Source organism: Conger conger, chromosome 9 (genome assembly GCF_963514075.1).
Source record: "Conger conger chromosome 9, fConCon1.1, whole genome shotgun sequence".
In the NCBI taxonomy this organism is placed as follows: domain Eukaryota; kingdom Metazoa; phylum Chordata; class Actinopteri; order Anguilliformes; family Congridae; genus Conger; species Conger conger.
In genome coordinates this window covers 9,999,358-10,017,891 of record NC_083768.1, presented here as the reverse complement: position 1 = coordinate 10,017,891, position 18,534 = coordinate 9,999,358, and the positions used below count along the sequence as shown (strand labels likewise).

Sequence of the window (18,534 nt, the reverse complement as noted above, 5' to 3'; positions counted from 1 at the left end):
CTATCCACTGAGAGCTGTGATACACTGTGTGTTCAGAGATGCTCTTCTGCATACCACTGTTGTAATGTGTGGATATTTGCGTTACTGTCACCTCCCTGTCAGCTTTGAACAGTCTGGCAATTCTCCTCTGACGTCTCTCATTAAAAAGGCGTTTCTGTCTGCAGAACTGCTGCTCACTGGATTTTTGTTTTTGTTTTTTGCACCATACTTTGCAAACTCTAGAGACTAGTGTGCGTGAAACTCCCAAGAGATCAGCAGTTCCTGAGATACTCAAACCACTCTGTCTGCCACCAACAATCATTCCACATTCAAAGTCACTTAGATGACTTTTTCCCCATTCTGGTAGTTGCTGTGAACATTAACTGACCCTTATCGACATGATTGTATGCATGTGGGTGTAATAAAGTAAAAATAAATGTTCCTAGTAAAGTGTATGTAGCCTACTTTGGAAGGCCCTAGTTTACAGTTCGTTTTGATTGCATTGTTTTAACAGCACTCTTGATTTCACCAGGATCAAGTCACTTAACTCGCAAAACACATTTCGTAGCCTATTGTGAAATGTGCGCATTAGAATAGGATTGATACAAATCCTGGTGTTGACACAAGCTGCTGTCTGGTAGGTAGCAATAGCTACTGTATGTCCATTGTTTTACACAGTAATTATGCCTTAGGAATTTAAGCTTGACATTCCTAATCGAAGACAAAACCAGACTGAAAGCCGCCGAAGAATTCAGTAAACAGAATTGCATCTGAGGAACACAGGTCATCGGCGTTTAAACGTTTTTTTTTTTTGCTTGTATAAACTTACAACTATATGTCTTAACATGCACGTTTTATACAGTTGTAGAGATCCGAGAACGATGGTATCATAACGGCCCACGCACTGTTTGGGAGGAGTTAACTTCAGAACTGAAGTCCAGTCTGCCAGCGTTTCAGCGAGCTAAGAAAGCGAGCAGGCTGCGCTCACATCGCGTGGGTGAGGAACACGCACGGAACGTGCCCGAAGAAAATGCTGCGCATTTTGGATGTTAAACTTGGCATATAACCTAGCTATAGTTTACAGGAACGCTTTCACGTTTTTAAGTGACGACGAACCTCTCAATATGTTATAGTCTTTGAGAGGTGAACTAGAAAGTGTACAAACCACCCGACCCGAAGCTACTGCTGTGAATATTTTCCACACCAGGAGAGGATGGGAGTGGATATGACAACCAATTGGATTATCCATATTTGGATTAGACAATTAATCGTTTGTCTGTGCGCACAGGTAGGGTGGGACGCTTTTTATTTTATGAACGTATCATAACGATAGAACACCTAGCTACTGTGTTTCTTGAGCAGAAAACCTGGCTCCGACTGATATTAGCACCCGACTAAAATAACAGCATCTGATCATGATGAAGAATAATGACCATAGATGCCATTTTATGTTTTATGTGAGCAGGGTTCTATGTTTTTTTATCAACAGTTTTCCTCTTCTCGTTGAAAACATTAGATAGGCTAAACATTTGATTTAGCCTAGCCTACTGATTAACTTTGATGGAATGTGTTGTTCGCGGGAACAAATGTGGTCAGTTGTGGATAGACTAATGCTTTAGGCTGTTTGCAGCCAAGCCTGTTGCTTGCTTCAGTGATGCTGCTTATGGTAGAGACCATTTTTTTTGGCTTCACCTCGTTTAGCAGATATGCTAAGCAAACATGCTGCAGTGCATAGCTGTGCTTTGGAAAGCAGAGCCTCATTAAGATGTCGATCATTTTTAAAATTTCTGTTAAACCCATAAAATATTCCAGCAAATGAACAACATAGGGGGGAATCAGAAGAGGAGCTTGTTTATAAAAAGTAGTTTTGTGCGAGGGGCTTTTGTTTTGTCCACATTTTTGTTTAGCGATTTTGTTTGGTGCACATGCAAACAGGATAATTGTGCTGTAAAATCAATGATCTTTTACAAAATTTCCACTGATGACCGTGTTCTCCTTGTCCACTGCGACAAGGGGAATAAATCACGAGCGAGAGAGTATTTCATACACTTGGGCTGCATGTGACAGTAAACAAACGAAGTGCTAAAACATCTTCAATCGAAAACGAATGCAGCTGGTTTTGTTTAACTGTGATTCAAAGACAACACGCTGTGTTTTGTGGTTTATTGAGGCTATTGTTTGTTTAGTGTCCTAAATTAATTTAACTTCATTGATAGGAATAAAATCTAGGCTCATTGCAGATTAGTAACGACAACATACATTTCTCCAGTTGACTGGGAAATAGGAAGTAATCGGCCATAGCTATTTAATTTTCCATAATCGAAACACCTCTTCACATTTGACATAATTTGTGCTACTTTGCGTCGTTCCTGGCCGATTTCATGAACGGGATTACCGTCATCACTTCCGCATGGTATATGAGCCAGTTAAAAAAACGTAAACTGATGCGTGTTTGCCTGTCGCCTTTGCCTCCGATAAAACCTCTGTAACTTGCAAAAACTGACCTTCTCGCTACCTCTGTCTTTGCTCAATGTGTTTGCTTAGAAGACTGTTACTTCTACACACATTTACTTGACTATTTTGTCATAGATTTGGACAAACTATTCATTCCGTTCAATTGAATAGAATAGTCATCACGTGACTGTTGGATTACAATTCATAATCAATGTCTGGCTATTGCAGTAATTTAAAGGTTTTTCCAGCATACAGATATTCTGTATGCTGAAAGGGTTAAGAGAACGGGGCGATCAGGTTAGCTGTTATGAAATCATTTTCTTGGAGTTAACAAGAAGTATGGTGGCAGTTATGCAAATATTGTGGTGGATTCACCTGCCTGTGGAGTTGACCCCTCAACAACTCGGGCTCAGCTTTCTTTGCCTTTGTGCTAATGTGAGCTCTGTGATGAATGACTGGATCAATGCCAGTCTTTTTTTTTTCTCCACAGCTGCGGGAACATAAAGTAACTGTCGTTCTTATCAGTAGGTTATCTATTATTCATATCGATTACTCAATAGGCGACGCTATCTACCAACCAATCAAAATTTTACATATTTTAAATACTGATTTTATTTTCTTCAAAGCTGTTGTTGAGTTTCTTAGCCTAATGTTTTGAGGAGAACATAATGCGAATGACTGAGGTTTCGATAACCCGTTCTGTGTCCCGAAGTCGCTCTATAGCATGCAATTATTTGGGGCGGCACGAAAACCGTGCTTTTATATATTTAGCACATGAAAGCGTTTTCCATCGCGTAATTACACGTCGATGATCCAGAGCAGTGAAAACCGTAGTGCATGAAAATTCCTTTTGGTTTTGAATAAATCTCCGTCATTTTTCAGGGAACTTGACTGTTAAAGACAAATGCGACTAAACAAAAAAAAAAAAACCTTTGATTTCTACTGCTTGCGCAATTTGCACTTGTTTACACTTGATGCATTGGCTGTTAACAGATACAGTAAATACTGGTTGTTATGGTACGTGGAGTTGCGCATTGGGTAGGCTCCCACAAAGTTATTCTCATGATGAATATTTCAAGTGAATGGTACTATTTACCGCACGTTAATGTCACTTTTTCTTGTGCACGCCCACACGTATTTCTCATACTGTATGTGTGTGCAGCTGTTGAGTTCATTTTAAACTGTTAAGTGTGCAGTTAAAGCCTATTGGCTTAACATTTACTGAACTAACACCAGGCACATGATCCATCCATCCTTTTTCTAGCCCACTTATTCCTGGTCAGGATCAGGGGATTGGGGGGGGGGGCATATCCCAGCATGCATTGGGCAGGAGACACACCATTCACTCATGGGCCCACACCAATCACTTATGCACTCTTACCTATGGACAATTTTGACTCTCCGATTAGCATAACCTGCATATATTTGGACTGTGGGAGGAAGCTTTCAAAGATTCTGCAGAAGCAGCAAGTGAGCAAGAGTTGATCCCTTTCAGCATGAGTGGGATTGTTGAAATCTGATTGGTGTGTGTGTGTGTGTGTATTTGCATAAAGTTCAGCCCTGCCGTGGTTGTTTGACTGCTTGTGTGCCGCACCATATGGGGATGGTGGGGTGGCATGTTATATTTTACCATTTTATATAAGATCTTTCACAAAATGTTGCAGTATTCAATTATTTGACATGATCATGCATAGATCCCCTGTTGCGTGTTTGCTCTTTCTCCATACCAGACAGATGGTAAATTATTTATATCGCGCCTTTATCCAAAGTGCTGTACAATTGCTGCATCTCATTCACCCATTCATACACACACTCACGGCGATTGGCACCAACCATGCAAGGCACCATGCTCAGGGACACTTCGACACCCAGGGTGGGAATCGAACCGGCAACCTTCCGACTGCTCTTACCACCAGAGCCAATGTCGCCGAGACAAATGTGATAGTTTTTTTTATCATGACACGCTACTGCTGTTACAGAGCCCAAATAAGCAGCCAGAGGAACCTAATTTGGTAGTTGATTACATCACAGATGTGATACAGTGTGTGTAAAAACAGCACAAAAGTAAGGGAGGGATCACTGTTTACATCTGCTTGTTTTTTAGGTAATATCTCCGCAACAGGGGGTTTGGGTTTGAAGAAAACAAAGCAAAATGTTAGTGTACATTCAAGTTATAGCTTTTCAGTGCTGCTTGTTTTTTAATTAGGTCAGAAGATAACTGTACATAGCTCATTTATGCCAGATAACAATTTCAGTCAGGGTGGATGTGGCAGATTTCCTGTGGTAAAAATGCATAACGTGAATTCATTGAGCTGAGAACACAACAGTAGTGTAGTGTCATGTACTTGAAAGCATTTTCAGACATTTTCCAGATTGGATCACTTCTCCGCATTTTCTCAGCACAAGTTTTGTGTAAGAGACTTGAACACATTGACCCATAATCTACAGCAAGTGCCATTTTTATAAAATAAATATTAGTATGTTTTATTGCCACAACGTACTTGTTGAGATCTCACCTTGTATATTTACTGGTTATTGGGTGGCAATGAAAGTGAAAAATATTTTGAAAATGAATCTCTGTTATCCTGTATGACATTTGTGACTGAGGTCATCATATGATTCTAAATTAAAAAGAGATAAATTAAATTTGCTGAAAATAACATTTTTGAAATAACTAAATGTAATTAAGGTGAAAACACTACTTTGTATTTGCATTTTTAACCTATTTTATTTTTTCTAAACTGGAATATTTATGACTGACCCACATGCCTTTTTTTCAGGTAGTTTTCTCGAGACCAAGCTGTAACCCGCATCAATATGTGCGAGATAGGAGGTGCTGCAAAAAATGTGAACCAGGTAAAAATATCAAAAACACACATCTTTAATCATTACTTTATACTTCCTGTTCAGGACTTAGGATTGGCGAACAAAATGCTGAACAAATTAGACTCAACAAATTGGAATTGATTTGGACATTTGAATTGGAACACTTTCCTTGGGTTCCCTGCCGAAAGAAGACAGCTGATGCTAGGTTTTGTAACCGCTGGTAGCTGGTTGACCAGTTCTGACCAGCTCCCAGCTTGACATGGTTTGACCAGCTCAAGCTACTTTATGTTTTGAGCAGCTACCATCTCCAGGTGGTAGACTAGCTCATACCCAGCTGGACCAGCTTCATGACCAGCTCTATTTTCAGTCGGATGTAGCTGGATTTTACAGCGCAGGCTGATGGACTCTGATTGTTATTACATTATTATTTTACCTTCATTTAACCAGGGTGGTCAGTTGAGAACAAATCCTCGCTTACAATGACGACTTGACGGTTATTTCTCAATTCAATGTTTCTGGCTGCCTTTTATCTGTCTGTGCGAATGAGAGCATTTTGTGGCCTGTGCTGGATGCCCTAATGCCCTGCTCGTTCCTCTGTCAGGGATGTATGCGCTTTCCCTCTGCACCAGCTCACTGGACACCATCTGCCGGCCGTGTGGAACCAATGAGTATCAACCGGACTGGAACAACGAGACCAGGTGCCTCACGCAGAAGTTCTGCGACAGAGGTTTGTGACCATGTTCATTCCTTCGAGGTGCAAGTGTGAAAGTGTACGCCATAATCCGGTGCCGTCCGACCCTGTTCTTAGAGATCTGCCATCCTGCAGGTTTTCTCCTCCCCAAATTTGGCACAGATGATTCTCCTAATAAGCAGATCAACCAGCTCTCTAGCTGTTGAATGAGGTGTGCATTGTTAGGGTTGGAGTGAAAACCTACAGGATGGGAGATCTCCAGGAACAGGGTTGGGCAGCCCTGCTCTAGCTGTTGAATGAGGTGCGCTTTGTTAGGGTTGGAGTGAAAACCTACAGGATGGTAGATCTCTAGGAACTGGCTTGGGCAGCCCTGCAATAAACGGTCAGACAGCCAGGTGCAATAATCATGGTAGCAAAGTGCTTCCTGCAGCACTGTTAATTAAGTCTTGTGCTAAAAAGCATAGCTTGTGCACCGTAGGATAGCAGGAACATTTTGTCTTCGGACTTCACATTCTATCCAAATGAGATTAACTAATGTCCACAGGCGCTAATGCTAATGGGCAATTTACCATTTAGCCGGGGCTGCGTTCTAATCATATTGCGTTAAAAGCTTTTTTCGGCAGACGTGGTTTCACTTTTTCAGCCAGGGCTGTTCGCGTTAAACGCGTGAGACGGAGGAGAGTGATGCACGGTTGGAGAATGAGGTAACGGCAGTCAGGCTGAGGAAAACCACATGACAGGCCTCCGTTTCTATTTTTCAGACTCCCCTGTCAGCTGACTATCTGATAAAGTGGTGACAGCACCCATGTAGCTCATCCATGAAGCTCATCCTACCAATGTGCGTTAGAACGGAAAACCAAATTACGCGTTTTACAGAACTGCCAACATTCAATACATTTAATTAATGTAGACAAATGTTACACGTGTATTGTAGAATATACTTTAAAAATGTTTGCATTTAAAAATAGATTTTCTTGATACAGTATTGTACACAAAAAGCAAAAATACGAACCTGGAATCACTTTGTACATTTTCATAAGAATTCAGGAAAAATCATCCCAGCTAACACAAAATATTCTCATAATGTTGCTGCCATGTAGTAGCACTGCTATAACACTGACAAAACATTCCAGTCACATTGTGAGAACCTTTGTATTAGCTGGGATGATATATGTACGGCTTACTCCAGCTGAATGCACTACAAACATGCAATCCAAAGACATGCAGCCTTGAAAACCCTGCCACATTTACAGAAATGTTATTTATGTACATTGAAACGAAATAGACTAATAAATTAAATGAAATAACCTACACACACGCTATTGTGTGATATTGTACGCATCCAGCGTGACGGGTCTTTCTGCGCTCTCAGAAATACAGCTACGAAAAGTGCCATAAAAAGGCACAAATGCTTGTTGCTGGGGCAATTACTATAGGTGCATAAAACTAAACGAGCCAGCAGTATATAATTCATTTGTACCTTTTTTTGCTCGGCACATTTGCTCATTTGTACCCAAAGAGAACATGACTGCACTTTCGGGTTACGCTCGGGAAATTTGATCGTTGAAGAATCATTTGCCGGTTCGATCCCACCCTGGGTCAGTTCAGGTGTCCCTGAGTAAGACACCTAACCCCCAAATGCTCCTGATGAGCTGGTTGGTGCCTTGCGTGGCAGCCAATCCTCGTTGGTGTGTGAGTGCGTGTATGAATGGGTGAATGAGAAGCATCAATTGTAGGGTGGCCTGTAGTGTAGTGTTTAAGGTACATGACTGGGACCCGTAAGGTCGGTGGTTCGATCCCCGGTGTAGCCACAATAAGATCCGCACAGCCGTTGTGGCCCTTGAGCAAGGCCCTTAACCCTGCATTGCTCCAGGGAGAAGGATTGTCTCCTGCTTAGTCTAATCAACTGTACGTCGCTCTGGATATTATGACGTACATGCAATGTAATTGTACAGTGCTTTGGATAAAGGCGCCACATAAACGGCAGCCATTTTCCATTCACCATTTTTCACTTCTGATCGTCTCCTGTCTCGCCGCAGGGCGGGGTTTTGACCCGGACCGGCGGGAGAACCACACCGCGGCCGTGCCGTGCCGCTGTCTCCCCGGGCTCCAGTGCTCCCTGGTCAACTGCGAGTTCTGCGAGAGGATGCCCGTCTGCCCGCCCGGATACGGCCTCGCCGTGGGAGGTGAGAACCCAGCGCCGCGCTCGTCTTCAGCCGGGTGGCTCCCGGTGGGCGGCTGCGTGGGGCAGTCACCCGACCAATCAGAGAGGTCTGTCCCATCACAGCACTAGACCAGTGTTCATCCCGGAGATTTCTGTGGGGTGGCAGTGTGTCGTAGCTGTTAGCGAACTGGCCTGTAAAGGTTGCAGGTTTGATTCCCAGGTAGACACTGTCATTGTACGCTTGTAGCAAGGCATTTCTAATGGAAACTGTATTTCTACTGATGCGAAACGTTATTTAAATTGCTCTGGAAATGAGCATCGGCTAAATGCCTGTACAGCAAATAGAGAACACAGGTCTGATAAAGTGCCTATGTCATAACAGTTTTAGTGGTTGCCTCTGGAAAGGTCGGCTAATTTGAGGCTAATTCCGTGAAGTTATGGCTGAAGGTGCTCCCACACCAAATCCGGCGACCACACATGCCGATGTGTCGGATCCCCAAGCTGTCCGTTTTATGGGCGGTACTGTAGGTGGGTTCTGTCGGATACTGTCGGAACCTTGCTGGGGACTGTTAATAGATGTTATTTCAGATTTTTCCCTTTTTCCGCTAACCCTGCCAAGTCCCTCCCTTTGGAGCAGCGAGCCAATTATGCCGCTCCACGAGAGCTGGCCAAACTTGGCTTTTGGTAGGACAGGGAATCAAACCGCAAGTCCACCGCATCTTAGCCTGTTGCGCCACCACGGCTCCAATAAATGTCGTCTTATTCCTCCTAAACAGTCCAAGACAACACCGTTTCTGAAAATATTCAAGGCGAGAAACAAGCAATGCGGTCGCCTAATCTTTATTCAAATTTGATCTGCAACGTCTCGTTTGAAAATCTGATCAAATTTATGTGAGCCGGTGGAACTGCGCTGGATGTAATTCATTTGCACAGAATAACTGGAGATGTTATTCTATGCAAATACAGAACCATTGAACACAGCACAGCACTCGTCAGACTGTGCCCGTCATGCAAGTCTTTCTCTAGAAAATCCATGGAATGTGTTGCGTAACGCATTTGGTGTGGGAGTGCTTTAAATCTTAATCTAAAAGTGAGGTATGATTACAATAGATTCGATAAGAGAGCTACAATATCGAGAATATGTATCTGTCACGCAATGTCTGTGCGCAGTATGTCGGCTAAGCATGTTCTGAAAGGATATTTACTGGAATAAAAGCATGCTGGAAATATAATTGTTTCTGGTATGGGTGTTCATAGCCCACTAATTACAATTCCAGTCCGAAAAGGCAAAAGAAGAAAATGCATGGTTGTTGAGCAAGGCCTGACAAAAGCTTGGGAGTGTTCCCAGATCTCTAACCACTGCTCCACCCTGCTGGCCGCATGCACCACAGCTGGTAGAGAGGTAGAGAGGAGGAGAGCGAACTCCAGCCTGTCTTAATTTGTGTTTGTACTTGTCGTGTGATGAAGACATGGGCCGAGGATCCTGCTCGGAGTGCGGGCCGGGACTCTTCTCCAACCTGTCCTCTGCGATCGAGCCCTGCAGGCCGTGGACCGAGTGAGTCCCCCCCCGTCAAACCCCGTCTACCCTCCCCAGAGCCCCCCCCCCCCCTCACTCTTTCAACACGCTTCACTGCCAATGCATTTCAGAGACAAGATCTGCACACTCACAATTATGACTTTGCGTGCGATAGAATAGATGATAATTATTAGACTGATGACACGAAGGTCCACACAGAATCCTTGGGAAAATTCACCTCAGTTTTTGAAAACGAGCTGAGGTGTCGGTCAGTGGGTTAAAAAAACTTTTTTTTACATTGGGGTGCCTTTTTTGGCTTTTTTTGGGTTATTTTTGTTATCATTATTTGCCAGAGCAGTTGGCCCTCGCGCGGCCCCTGGAGGGAGGTTCTGATTCGGTGGGGGTGCCCACCTCGTCCTAAACTCAATGAGAATGGGTGCCTGCACCAGCTGCACTATAACCGCACTCCCCTGACCCGCTGACTGCAGCCCTGCTGAAGCCAAGCTGCTGCTGCTGCCATCGCAGAGCTCAGTGGACTGGCACGCCGCCCCTGCTAAAACGCTGATGGTGCTGTGAAAAGAAGCAGCGGACGACGCCGCGCGTTTCGGAGGAGGCCGTCGGCTGTTCTCCCAAATCGGCAGGATGAGGGCGGCTGCAGTGACAGATGATTGATCGTTCCAGAATTGGGCTGGAATTGGACATGCATACAGTAGCCCAATGTCGGGCACCAAATTTTACTACTAAACAAAAAAGTAACAATGGTGTGGTGTGAATCTGTGCACTCATACTGTATAAAAGACAAAAACGAGTCGACATGAAACTCCGTAGGCTATAACGTTTAAACCCAGAGGGCAGTTTCCAGAAACGACACATACGCTACTGTACCCAGAATAGTTTTGTTTCATCAGATTAACATTCATTTCATCAAAAGTGCAGTTTCTAGTATATAAACTTGTCCCCCGCCCACAAAGGCGCACACATGCTTGGGCTTTTCGTGTCCATATGTCATTTAAAAAACTGTCTCATTTAATTTACATTGCACAGTATAGCCTTCAGTTGTGCAGCCACACTAACATGTCTGAGTTTAAATAGCCCAACAGTCTGACCACAGCCTTGTCTTTGTGATTCAGTCCTGCACCACTTCCTTTGGAAAGAGGATATTTTCTGTTGCCCCTTCCGTTTTGTGGGTAGCACTAGCCTGGGGTACCGGACCCTAGGAAAAATAGAAAGAGACTTCTCTCTTCACAACGGGGTAATATGTGTGTGCTTGTGTTGTTGTTTTTTTTTTCCCCCCTACAGTTGCAAAGCACTGGGGAGAGCAGAGAAACAACCCGGGACTACGGAAACGGACGCAGTTTGTGGGCCCCGTGTTCCCGGTACGTTAACCAGACTCCCTGGGCTGTTTAGGGAATGACACAGACTCAGAGTTGGTCGTACACCTTTTTCCCCACTGTAGAGCTGGAACCAGTAGAGCTGATTATGGACTGGAGCCAGGGCGAGATGCCACGGTATGGCACTGCGAGGGCTTCACCGCTTTACCCACAAGCCCCTGCTGTGAAAGCACAGATTGAACCTAACTGGGCTCAGCCTGAGACTATTTCTAAGAAATGTTTGTGTTGCAGTAACTCCAAGCTAACCCATTTTGTTGTGGAAAGCGACTGTTTTTTTTTCGTTTTTGTTTTTTTTTTCCTTTCTACTTGCTAACACCGCCCGTGACGGAACGCTCACAGTTGAGCTTGACAGAAAAGTGTTGTGGCTGAACACCTGGAATCTGAACCAGGAGAGCAAGCCTGGTCCCAGCTCTGCAGGGAAAAAGGATAGGTGCCCACACCCCAAAATTTGCATGCATTATGCTTCAGGGCTAATGTTTTTTTTTTTTCTTTTTTTTTTTGGGTGTAATATTTCACTGCAGTTACAATGCAGAATGATTTTGAGTTATGGATTGGATCTTCATTGATTTTGATGTATTACTTATATGTGCTTTCATTACTGAGCACGATGGCCATCACAGACTGATTCCAAGGAGAGACTAAATACTGTGTGTGAATTGTATTTTAAATATTTAAGAAAATAATAATTGTGCCTTTAACCCTTGTGTAGTCTTAACATTCCATATACTCCCCTTGTCCCAGGGGACCCACCTTCACTAAACCCCTAAAATAAAGCAGCTTAATTGAATTTTAAATGAAGAAACAACTGGTCACTCATCACAAACTTTGTCATCAAATTTCAAGTTGAAAAAATATAATTTCAGGGGGGTTTTTCTCTGCTGTTAAACGTAGTGACGGGTTATTTTTTACCCTTAAGACAACACAAGGGTTAAATAGCAAGCGTGCACAGGAACTAATAAAGTATTTCTCTGGATGGCGTGTGGGTTATTTTCTCTTTCTTCTGCAGGAAGTGCCACATCCTGGGTCATAGTCGCCGTCCTCTCAGTAATTATTGTGATATCTCTGGTCGTCCTCTTCCTGTTTTGCTGCAAAGATAAGCTGAAGTCTCTCACTGGTGAGTGAGCACAAGTCAGGATGTGTAATTATAACAAGGGCAGTAATGATGCAGACAATGAATTACAAATAATGCAAAACAATAGTACAATAGTACAATCAGAAATTTGAATGGTGCAATAACTTGCAAATAGTGCAGTATAATTCCAGGAGAAATTCCGTACAGATATTAGCAAGTATTTTTTTACCCAGCCAGTGGTCACTGTGTGGAATAGCTTGCCAGTACATGTAGTGGAGGCAGAATCACTGCGGGGTTTTCAAGACCAGGCTTGATATGGTGTTAGATACTAAGCTTTTAGGCAAACTAGGCAGTAGGTACACTTAGGGGTAGGAAAAGGCAAGCATTGCTGGGCTGAATGGCCTGTTCTCATCATTACCTTATGTTATGTTATGTTGCGTCTAAAGCAAGCGGTGGGTAGACTGTTTGCTCTTCTGTCAGTGGGAAGATCACACCTGGTGTGTTTTTCTGTCGATAGAAAGGCAGACAAATTGCTGAGATTGCTCAGCTCCGCGCACTGTGAGACAGAGCCAATTACCTGCTGGCACAGAATTACAGGGCAGTGACAGCTACAAGGACGCGGCATGGTTTATCTGAAGCACCCTGGGTGCTAACAGCGCCCCCTTGTGGATAATCTTCAGCCGGCTAAACATGAGTGATTCAGTCAGTCTGTAAGTCAGTTCCCAGCCACGTCAACGAGGTGCTTCCATCTAGAAATGAAATCAGCGCTAACTAAATTTGCACCTAAATCCCTTTTCAGTCTGCCACCGGTTAATTCGGCTTGGAGCCATGCGGATAGTTGCGGGATAATGGTGATTTTGCGCATTTAGTTAACGCACATCCGTTACGATGTGTCTGGAATGCGTTGCTTAATATCAATTCATTCAGATCTAATGTACAGGATGTGCCTGGGAGAGTCAGTCCGTATGTGGTCTCGCAGAAATTCTCATGCTCAGTTTGAGTTTATCGGTAGGCTTTTCTCACGAGGCACACGGCGGTAAAAAGCTACGCCCTTCCCTCCAGCCCACTTCATGGCGTGTTTGTCATTATGTGCAGCAGACTCTGAGCCTGGCTGCCTGGCACAGCTGCAGTAGATTGTGGGTTCTGGTGGAGATGCAGGAAATGATTGTCTAGTCTGTCCTGGTCGAGGGACCAGAGAGACGAAGTGGAGCTAAAATGCAGCCAGTTTATACTGCAGCGTTAAAGGCTCTGTGATCTGGGTCCTTCCATCGGGACTGGAATATGCGAAGTGTCCGTTTTGGCTGATTTTTGTGCCGCTCAGCTTATTCGGACACGGGCTGCGCAGTGCTGTTGTGTTGTCGATGTGACACGGGTGTTGTAGAACTGTTGATTCTGTTATTGAGTGTTTTTAAGAGTGTAAGCTAACGCGAATGTGTGGCTTTTTCCCAGAAAATGTGCGAACATGTGTGCAGGACCTGAAGAGGAACTCGATGCTGCAGGTGAGGAATAACACAGACATTAGTGTATATAATAATACATTAGTGTCCTCATCCTGTAAACACACAGACCGTCTCTTCAGTGCTGGAAGCAGACGGCCCTGAACGCAAACCGAGCACGCGAAACACGACTCCCACATCAAAGCACCTGCCTACGTCTCTCACTGCACTGCACAAATCTGTGTGTTTCAAACTGACCTTTTTCCTGGAAAGAGCCCATATTAATGTCGTCTTTATGAAAATTGAATTTGTGCGGCAGAATGAGGCAGCAAGTCTGAGTGCAGGGCTGAGCTCTGTGTTCTGAGTTACGGTTGTTTCCGCTTTCATTCTATAGAGCCGTTTAAGCAGTTCCTTACAGAACAAAATCTATAAATGACATGCTTTACATTTTTATAATTCACCTTTCAAAAAAGTAACTTTTTTTTTTTAGTCCTATTTTCATTTTCAGTGTGTATCATGTTTCTTTGAAGGATCATAACTCTTAAGTGGAAGAGCTACAGCAGTAGAAGTCTAATAAATACAATACGATCTAATAAAGTGCTCGGTGAGTGTGAGTGTATGTGTGTAGTGGAAGGGGGGTGTTGTGACTCAGGATTTGCTTATCCTCCCCTAAAGGAAACGGCACTGACCCCCTACGCGGCCGGTGACGGGATGCAGGACTGCACCCTGGAGGTCACCTGCCTGATCCGCCAGGAGGGGGAGCCCCAGGACTCCCTCTGCGCCTCGGCGGTGGACGAGCGCGGGGCCGGGGGCGGGGCGGGGCCGGCGGGGGGCGACGCGTCGGCGTCAGAGTCCGGCCGCAGGCAGAGAGCCCCCCCGCCGGGGCCCTGCAGCTGCACGCTGTCCCTGAAGGAGCCCCTGGAGCTGGGGGAGAACGAGGACTGCAGCCAGGCCGTGGCCCCCTGCTCCTGCGCGGACGCCGGCGCACAGCGCCCCCTGCGGGAGACGGCGGGGACCTGCGGGAACTGCCCCGCCGTGACGGCCTGCCCTCGATGTGCGCACCGGCACGGGTCATGTGACCGCTGCCTGGAGCTCTGTGGCCGGGGCGGTGGGGGGACTCAGGGCCAGAGGGGCTGCCCCAGTATGGACTCCACGGCTAAAGCAGCCCTGCCGTTGGTCAGTGGCTGTGAGCAGGGCCTCTCTCTTCACCTGTCCACAGGTGACATCACACAGGGCCCTGGGCTGGAGGGTCAGACTGTGGCAGCAGGTGAGTGAACAGCATACACTCAGAGGTGATAAAATTGCGTGATAAAATTATGAACAGTGGTTGCACACTGTATTATTAAGGATATGGGACTTCAACCAATTAAGTACTTGTACTTGTATTAAGTCCAATTTTTCCATTTTTTGAGTGTAGAATGGGGAATTTTTTTACCTGATTTAGGGACTTGGTAGGGGGCTTGGGCAAGACTTCAATCATTGACGGGTCGGAAGGGGGACTGAGAGTATGATCGCCGACCCACTACGGTACCAGTTCCACTGATCTAGGGCTTAGGGAACCTTAATATCTCAGTTTTGGTAACCCTTTAAAGGTGTAAGATCACAAATATGTGACTGGAATGCTCTTAACTGAACATTCTAATGCTGATGTCACAATCACGACCGGCTACTGAAAGCGTTGGAGTTCTAGAACACTGACAATTCTAAAAATTCCAAATTCCAAAAAAAAAAAAAAAAACCTTCTCTTCAAAGGGGTAGGGAACAGTGTCTGCTGAGTGGACGTTAAGCCATTCCAGACAATCAGCAGTGACATATGTCGGAAAGAATGTTGCCAGCGCTTTGCTGGGGGGAGGTATCAGAGGAAGGAACAAGGAAATGGAAAACGGAAAAATTACCTCAGAATACAACTCAGCCTCAAAATTGGTGTACATCCATCCATCCATTATCTTAACCCGCTTGAACAGGGTCGCAGGGGGGCTGGAGCCTATCGGGTGAATTGTTTTATGTCCCACCTGCAGTATGGTTGAAGACAGCATTCGTTCCAGCATGTTGGCTTCAGTGATGACCTTACTCATAGCTCACACATTTAATGGTAAATGGGTGGCATTTATATAGCGCCTTTATCCAAAGCGCTGTACAATTGATGCTTCTCATTCACCCATTCATACACACACTCACACACACACACGGGGTTAGGTGTCTTGCTCAGGGACACTTCGACACAGCCCAGGCTGGGGATCGAACCGGCAGCCCTCTGACTGCCAGACGACTGCTCTTACTGCCTGAGCCATGTCGCCCCCACATTTGACATATTATTCAGAATGCACCTGATGTTTTATAGCAAAAACCAGGACACGTAGTGCCATTGACGCAAAGCAGAACTCCCACGTACTGTCGTACCCCCAGATTTCACCCACCCGAGTGCTAAGAGCTCCCCCTTGTGGGAAATCTTCAGCCTACTAAACGTGAGTGAGTGAGTTTACGGGTGAGGGTGAATGAGTGAGCCAAAAGCCAGGTCCACGAGGTGCTTCACGTATAAAAATTGGCTTACGTACTCAGTACTTAGTATTTAGTATGAGTGCTCAGTGATACAAAAGCAGGTGGATTTGAATCTTTGTCCTCTGTCAAAATGACTTTCACTTTCCATTTCATGTGAATGCTGAACTGCCTGCTTGGCAGGTAACCAATATGACTTTATACGGACATGTAATCGCATTTTTAATTAGATTCTTTACCTTTTTAGGTCACAGATCACAGATCATGTTTGTGAGTAATCTACAGACACTTGCTCATCAAGTATGTGGGCTGCAGTATACAATGGAAACAGGAAGTGATCTCAGACGGCAACGAAAAGGCTGTGAATGGGTTATTTAAAACCAGTGTGGTCATCAGGACCTTTCCAGTCTTTGTTCTGAGGAACTTGAGTAAAGCTGATTTTCTGATTTATTTTAATGGTCCATGTGCCACACTAAATCAGCATAACATTTGAAGCAAGGGAAGCTATATTTTAGTCAGTTGTGCAGTCCCAGAGAATGAAAATGAGTGGAAATTTGAATAGTAGTCATTTTAACCAGCTATGGACACCCCCTCCACCAGAAGAACCACACTCTATATGACTGTGGACACATGATCACTGTGTGTGAAATTCTGCGGATGTTCATATTTTATTGCTAACAGATGGTAAAAGGAGGTTGATTAAACCAGTTGTTGGTTGTTTGTGTTTTTTGTTCCCATCATATTTTCATATTTACAGCCTCTGTACTAAACTGAGGTCTGAGCACAATGTTCTTCTGTCCTCACCTTTGAATATATGAATACATACAGTGCTGTGCAAAAGTCTTAGGCACCTGTATAACATTCTGTACAGATAAGATTCTTTCAAAAATAATTCAATGAAAGGTCCTAAATAAACGTACTATACATTTTGCATTACATTATAGTTAAAAACTGAATCAAATCAATATCAAACATTCGTTCTGAATACTCGGGACCTCAGGCAGTGAGGAAATTAAGAGTCTATAATGAGCCGCTTACGGAGTGGTCCCACAGAGGTGAATTACGCCAGCGTCAAAGAATAGCCCGTGTTCTGCACGGCCGCGTAACTGTGAGGATTTATGTGAGGTAATCGTATCGAAGGCCATTAGTGCGCCCCGCATTGATTATCCGTGTCGTCTGTAACAAAAAGAACGGAAATCTCTGCGAGACGGGTTGTTCACCGCTTTCTTTCTTTTTTTTGGTTTTGTTTTATATTGTATTGTAGGCCACGTCACCGGAAACAATAACACCACCTTCATTTCAAACGGACAAGTGATGAACTTCAGCGGGGACGTCATTGTGGTGTACGTCGGGCAGGACTCTCAGGGCGACGGCGAAGACCTGGACGACGCTTTTCCCAACCCTGTTCAGGAAGAGACCAACAAGGAAGGCTTTGAAGGGGTCACTAAGCCTAAGACAAGCCAAATACCACAGGAGAGTATGTCAGTGTTCTGAAGAACACTGCCACTGCCACTGCCGCCACTGCCCGGAATATATTTTCAACCAAAAGGCATGCTAATGGGTGATGATCAGGGGAAGGGATGCACTCTGGGTCACGTAGGCTTTCAGGAATCTGTCATTTTATTCTATGGTTTTGTAACTTTGATTTTTGTCATAGCATCCAGAATGCTATGAATGATGTATTACAAATAAATGCCATGCATTTCTTAACTTGTATTAAAGCTTTCTGATTGGAGTGCTTATGCAACAAAAGTGTTTGTTCAAAATGTGTGTGTGTGTGTGTGTGTGTGTGTGTGTGTGTGTGTGTGTGTGTGTGTGTGTGGGTGTGGGTGTGTGAGTGTGTGTGTATGTGTGTTTACCACTTTGAAAAAAGCCTGTAAAATGTGATGAACACTTGTGAAGCCCCCACAGGTACCCGTGCAACATGGCTCAGGCAGTAAGGGCAGTAAGAGCAGTCGTCTGGCAGTCGGAGCGTTGCCGGTTCGATCCCCCACCTGGGCTGTATCGAACTGTCCCTGAGCAAGACACCTACCCCCCAAATGCTCCTGACGAGCTGGTCGGCAGAGATGTGGACTCGAGTCATTGTGACGTCGACTCGAGTCACCTTTTTGACGACTTGCAACTTGACTTGACAGAAAATAATTTACTTGAGACTCGACTTGGACTTGGAAGTTAAAGACTTGAGACTTGATGTGACTTGAGACATGATGACTCGAATGACTTGTCATCACTTTTGGATTAAAAAATTTCAAATGTGATGGAAAAAAACGAACTGCTGAATGCAAGACCTGCTCAACAACGATTTCTGACAGCCAGAGTACAACATCAAACTTTGTTCGTCATTTGAGGACTCATTCGGATCGGTAAGTGTGAGGGGTGGCTCGTGTCAGCTAACGTTAGCCAGATAAAATGAAATAACCAGTGCTTAGTTTGTAAATCAGGAGGTCCCGATACAAAAAGAGGCTGCTGTTCCGTCGCGTCAGGGGGAGAAAAAAAAGTCATGGAACGC

General features: G+C 44.6%; 1 protein-coding gene across 1 annotated transcript; it reads left to right on the top strand.

The window, feature by feature from the left end:
* Positions 1–920: 920 nt before the first annotated feature.
* LOC133137324 (tumor necrosis factor receptor superfamily member 11A-like) lies at positions 921–17,735 on the top strand. Its single transcript, XM_061255535.1, has 10 exons — positions 921–1,267; positions 5,214–5,289; positions 5,861–5,986; positions 7,990–8,136; positions 9,582–9,669; positions 10,930–11,006; positions 12,028–12,135; positions 13,543–13,592; positions 14,205–14,796; positions 17,290–17,735. The coding sequence occupies exons 1-10, from the start codon at positions 1,193–1,195 to the stop codon at positions 17,517–17,519; spliced, it is 1,569 nt and encodes a 522-aa protein (XP_061111519.1). The 5' UTR covers positions 921–1,192; the 3' UTR covers positions 17,520–17,735.
* Positions 17,736–18,534: the final 799 nt, after the last annotated feature.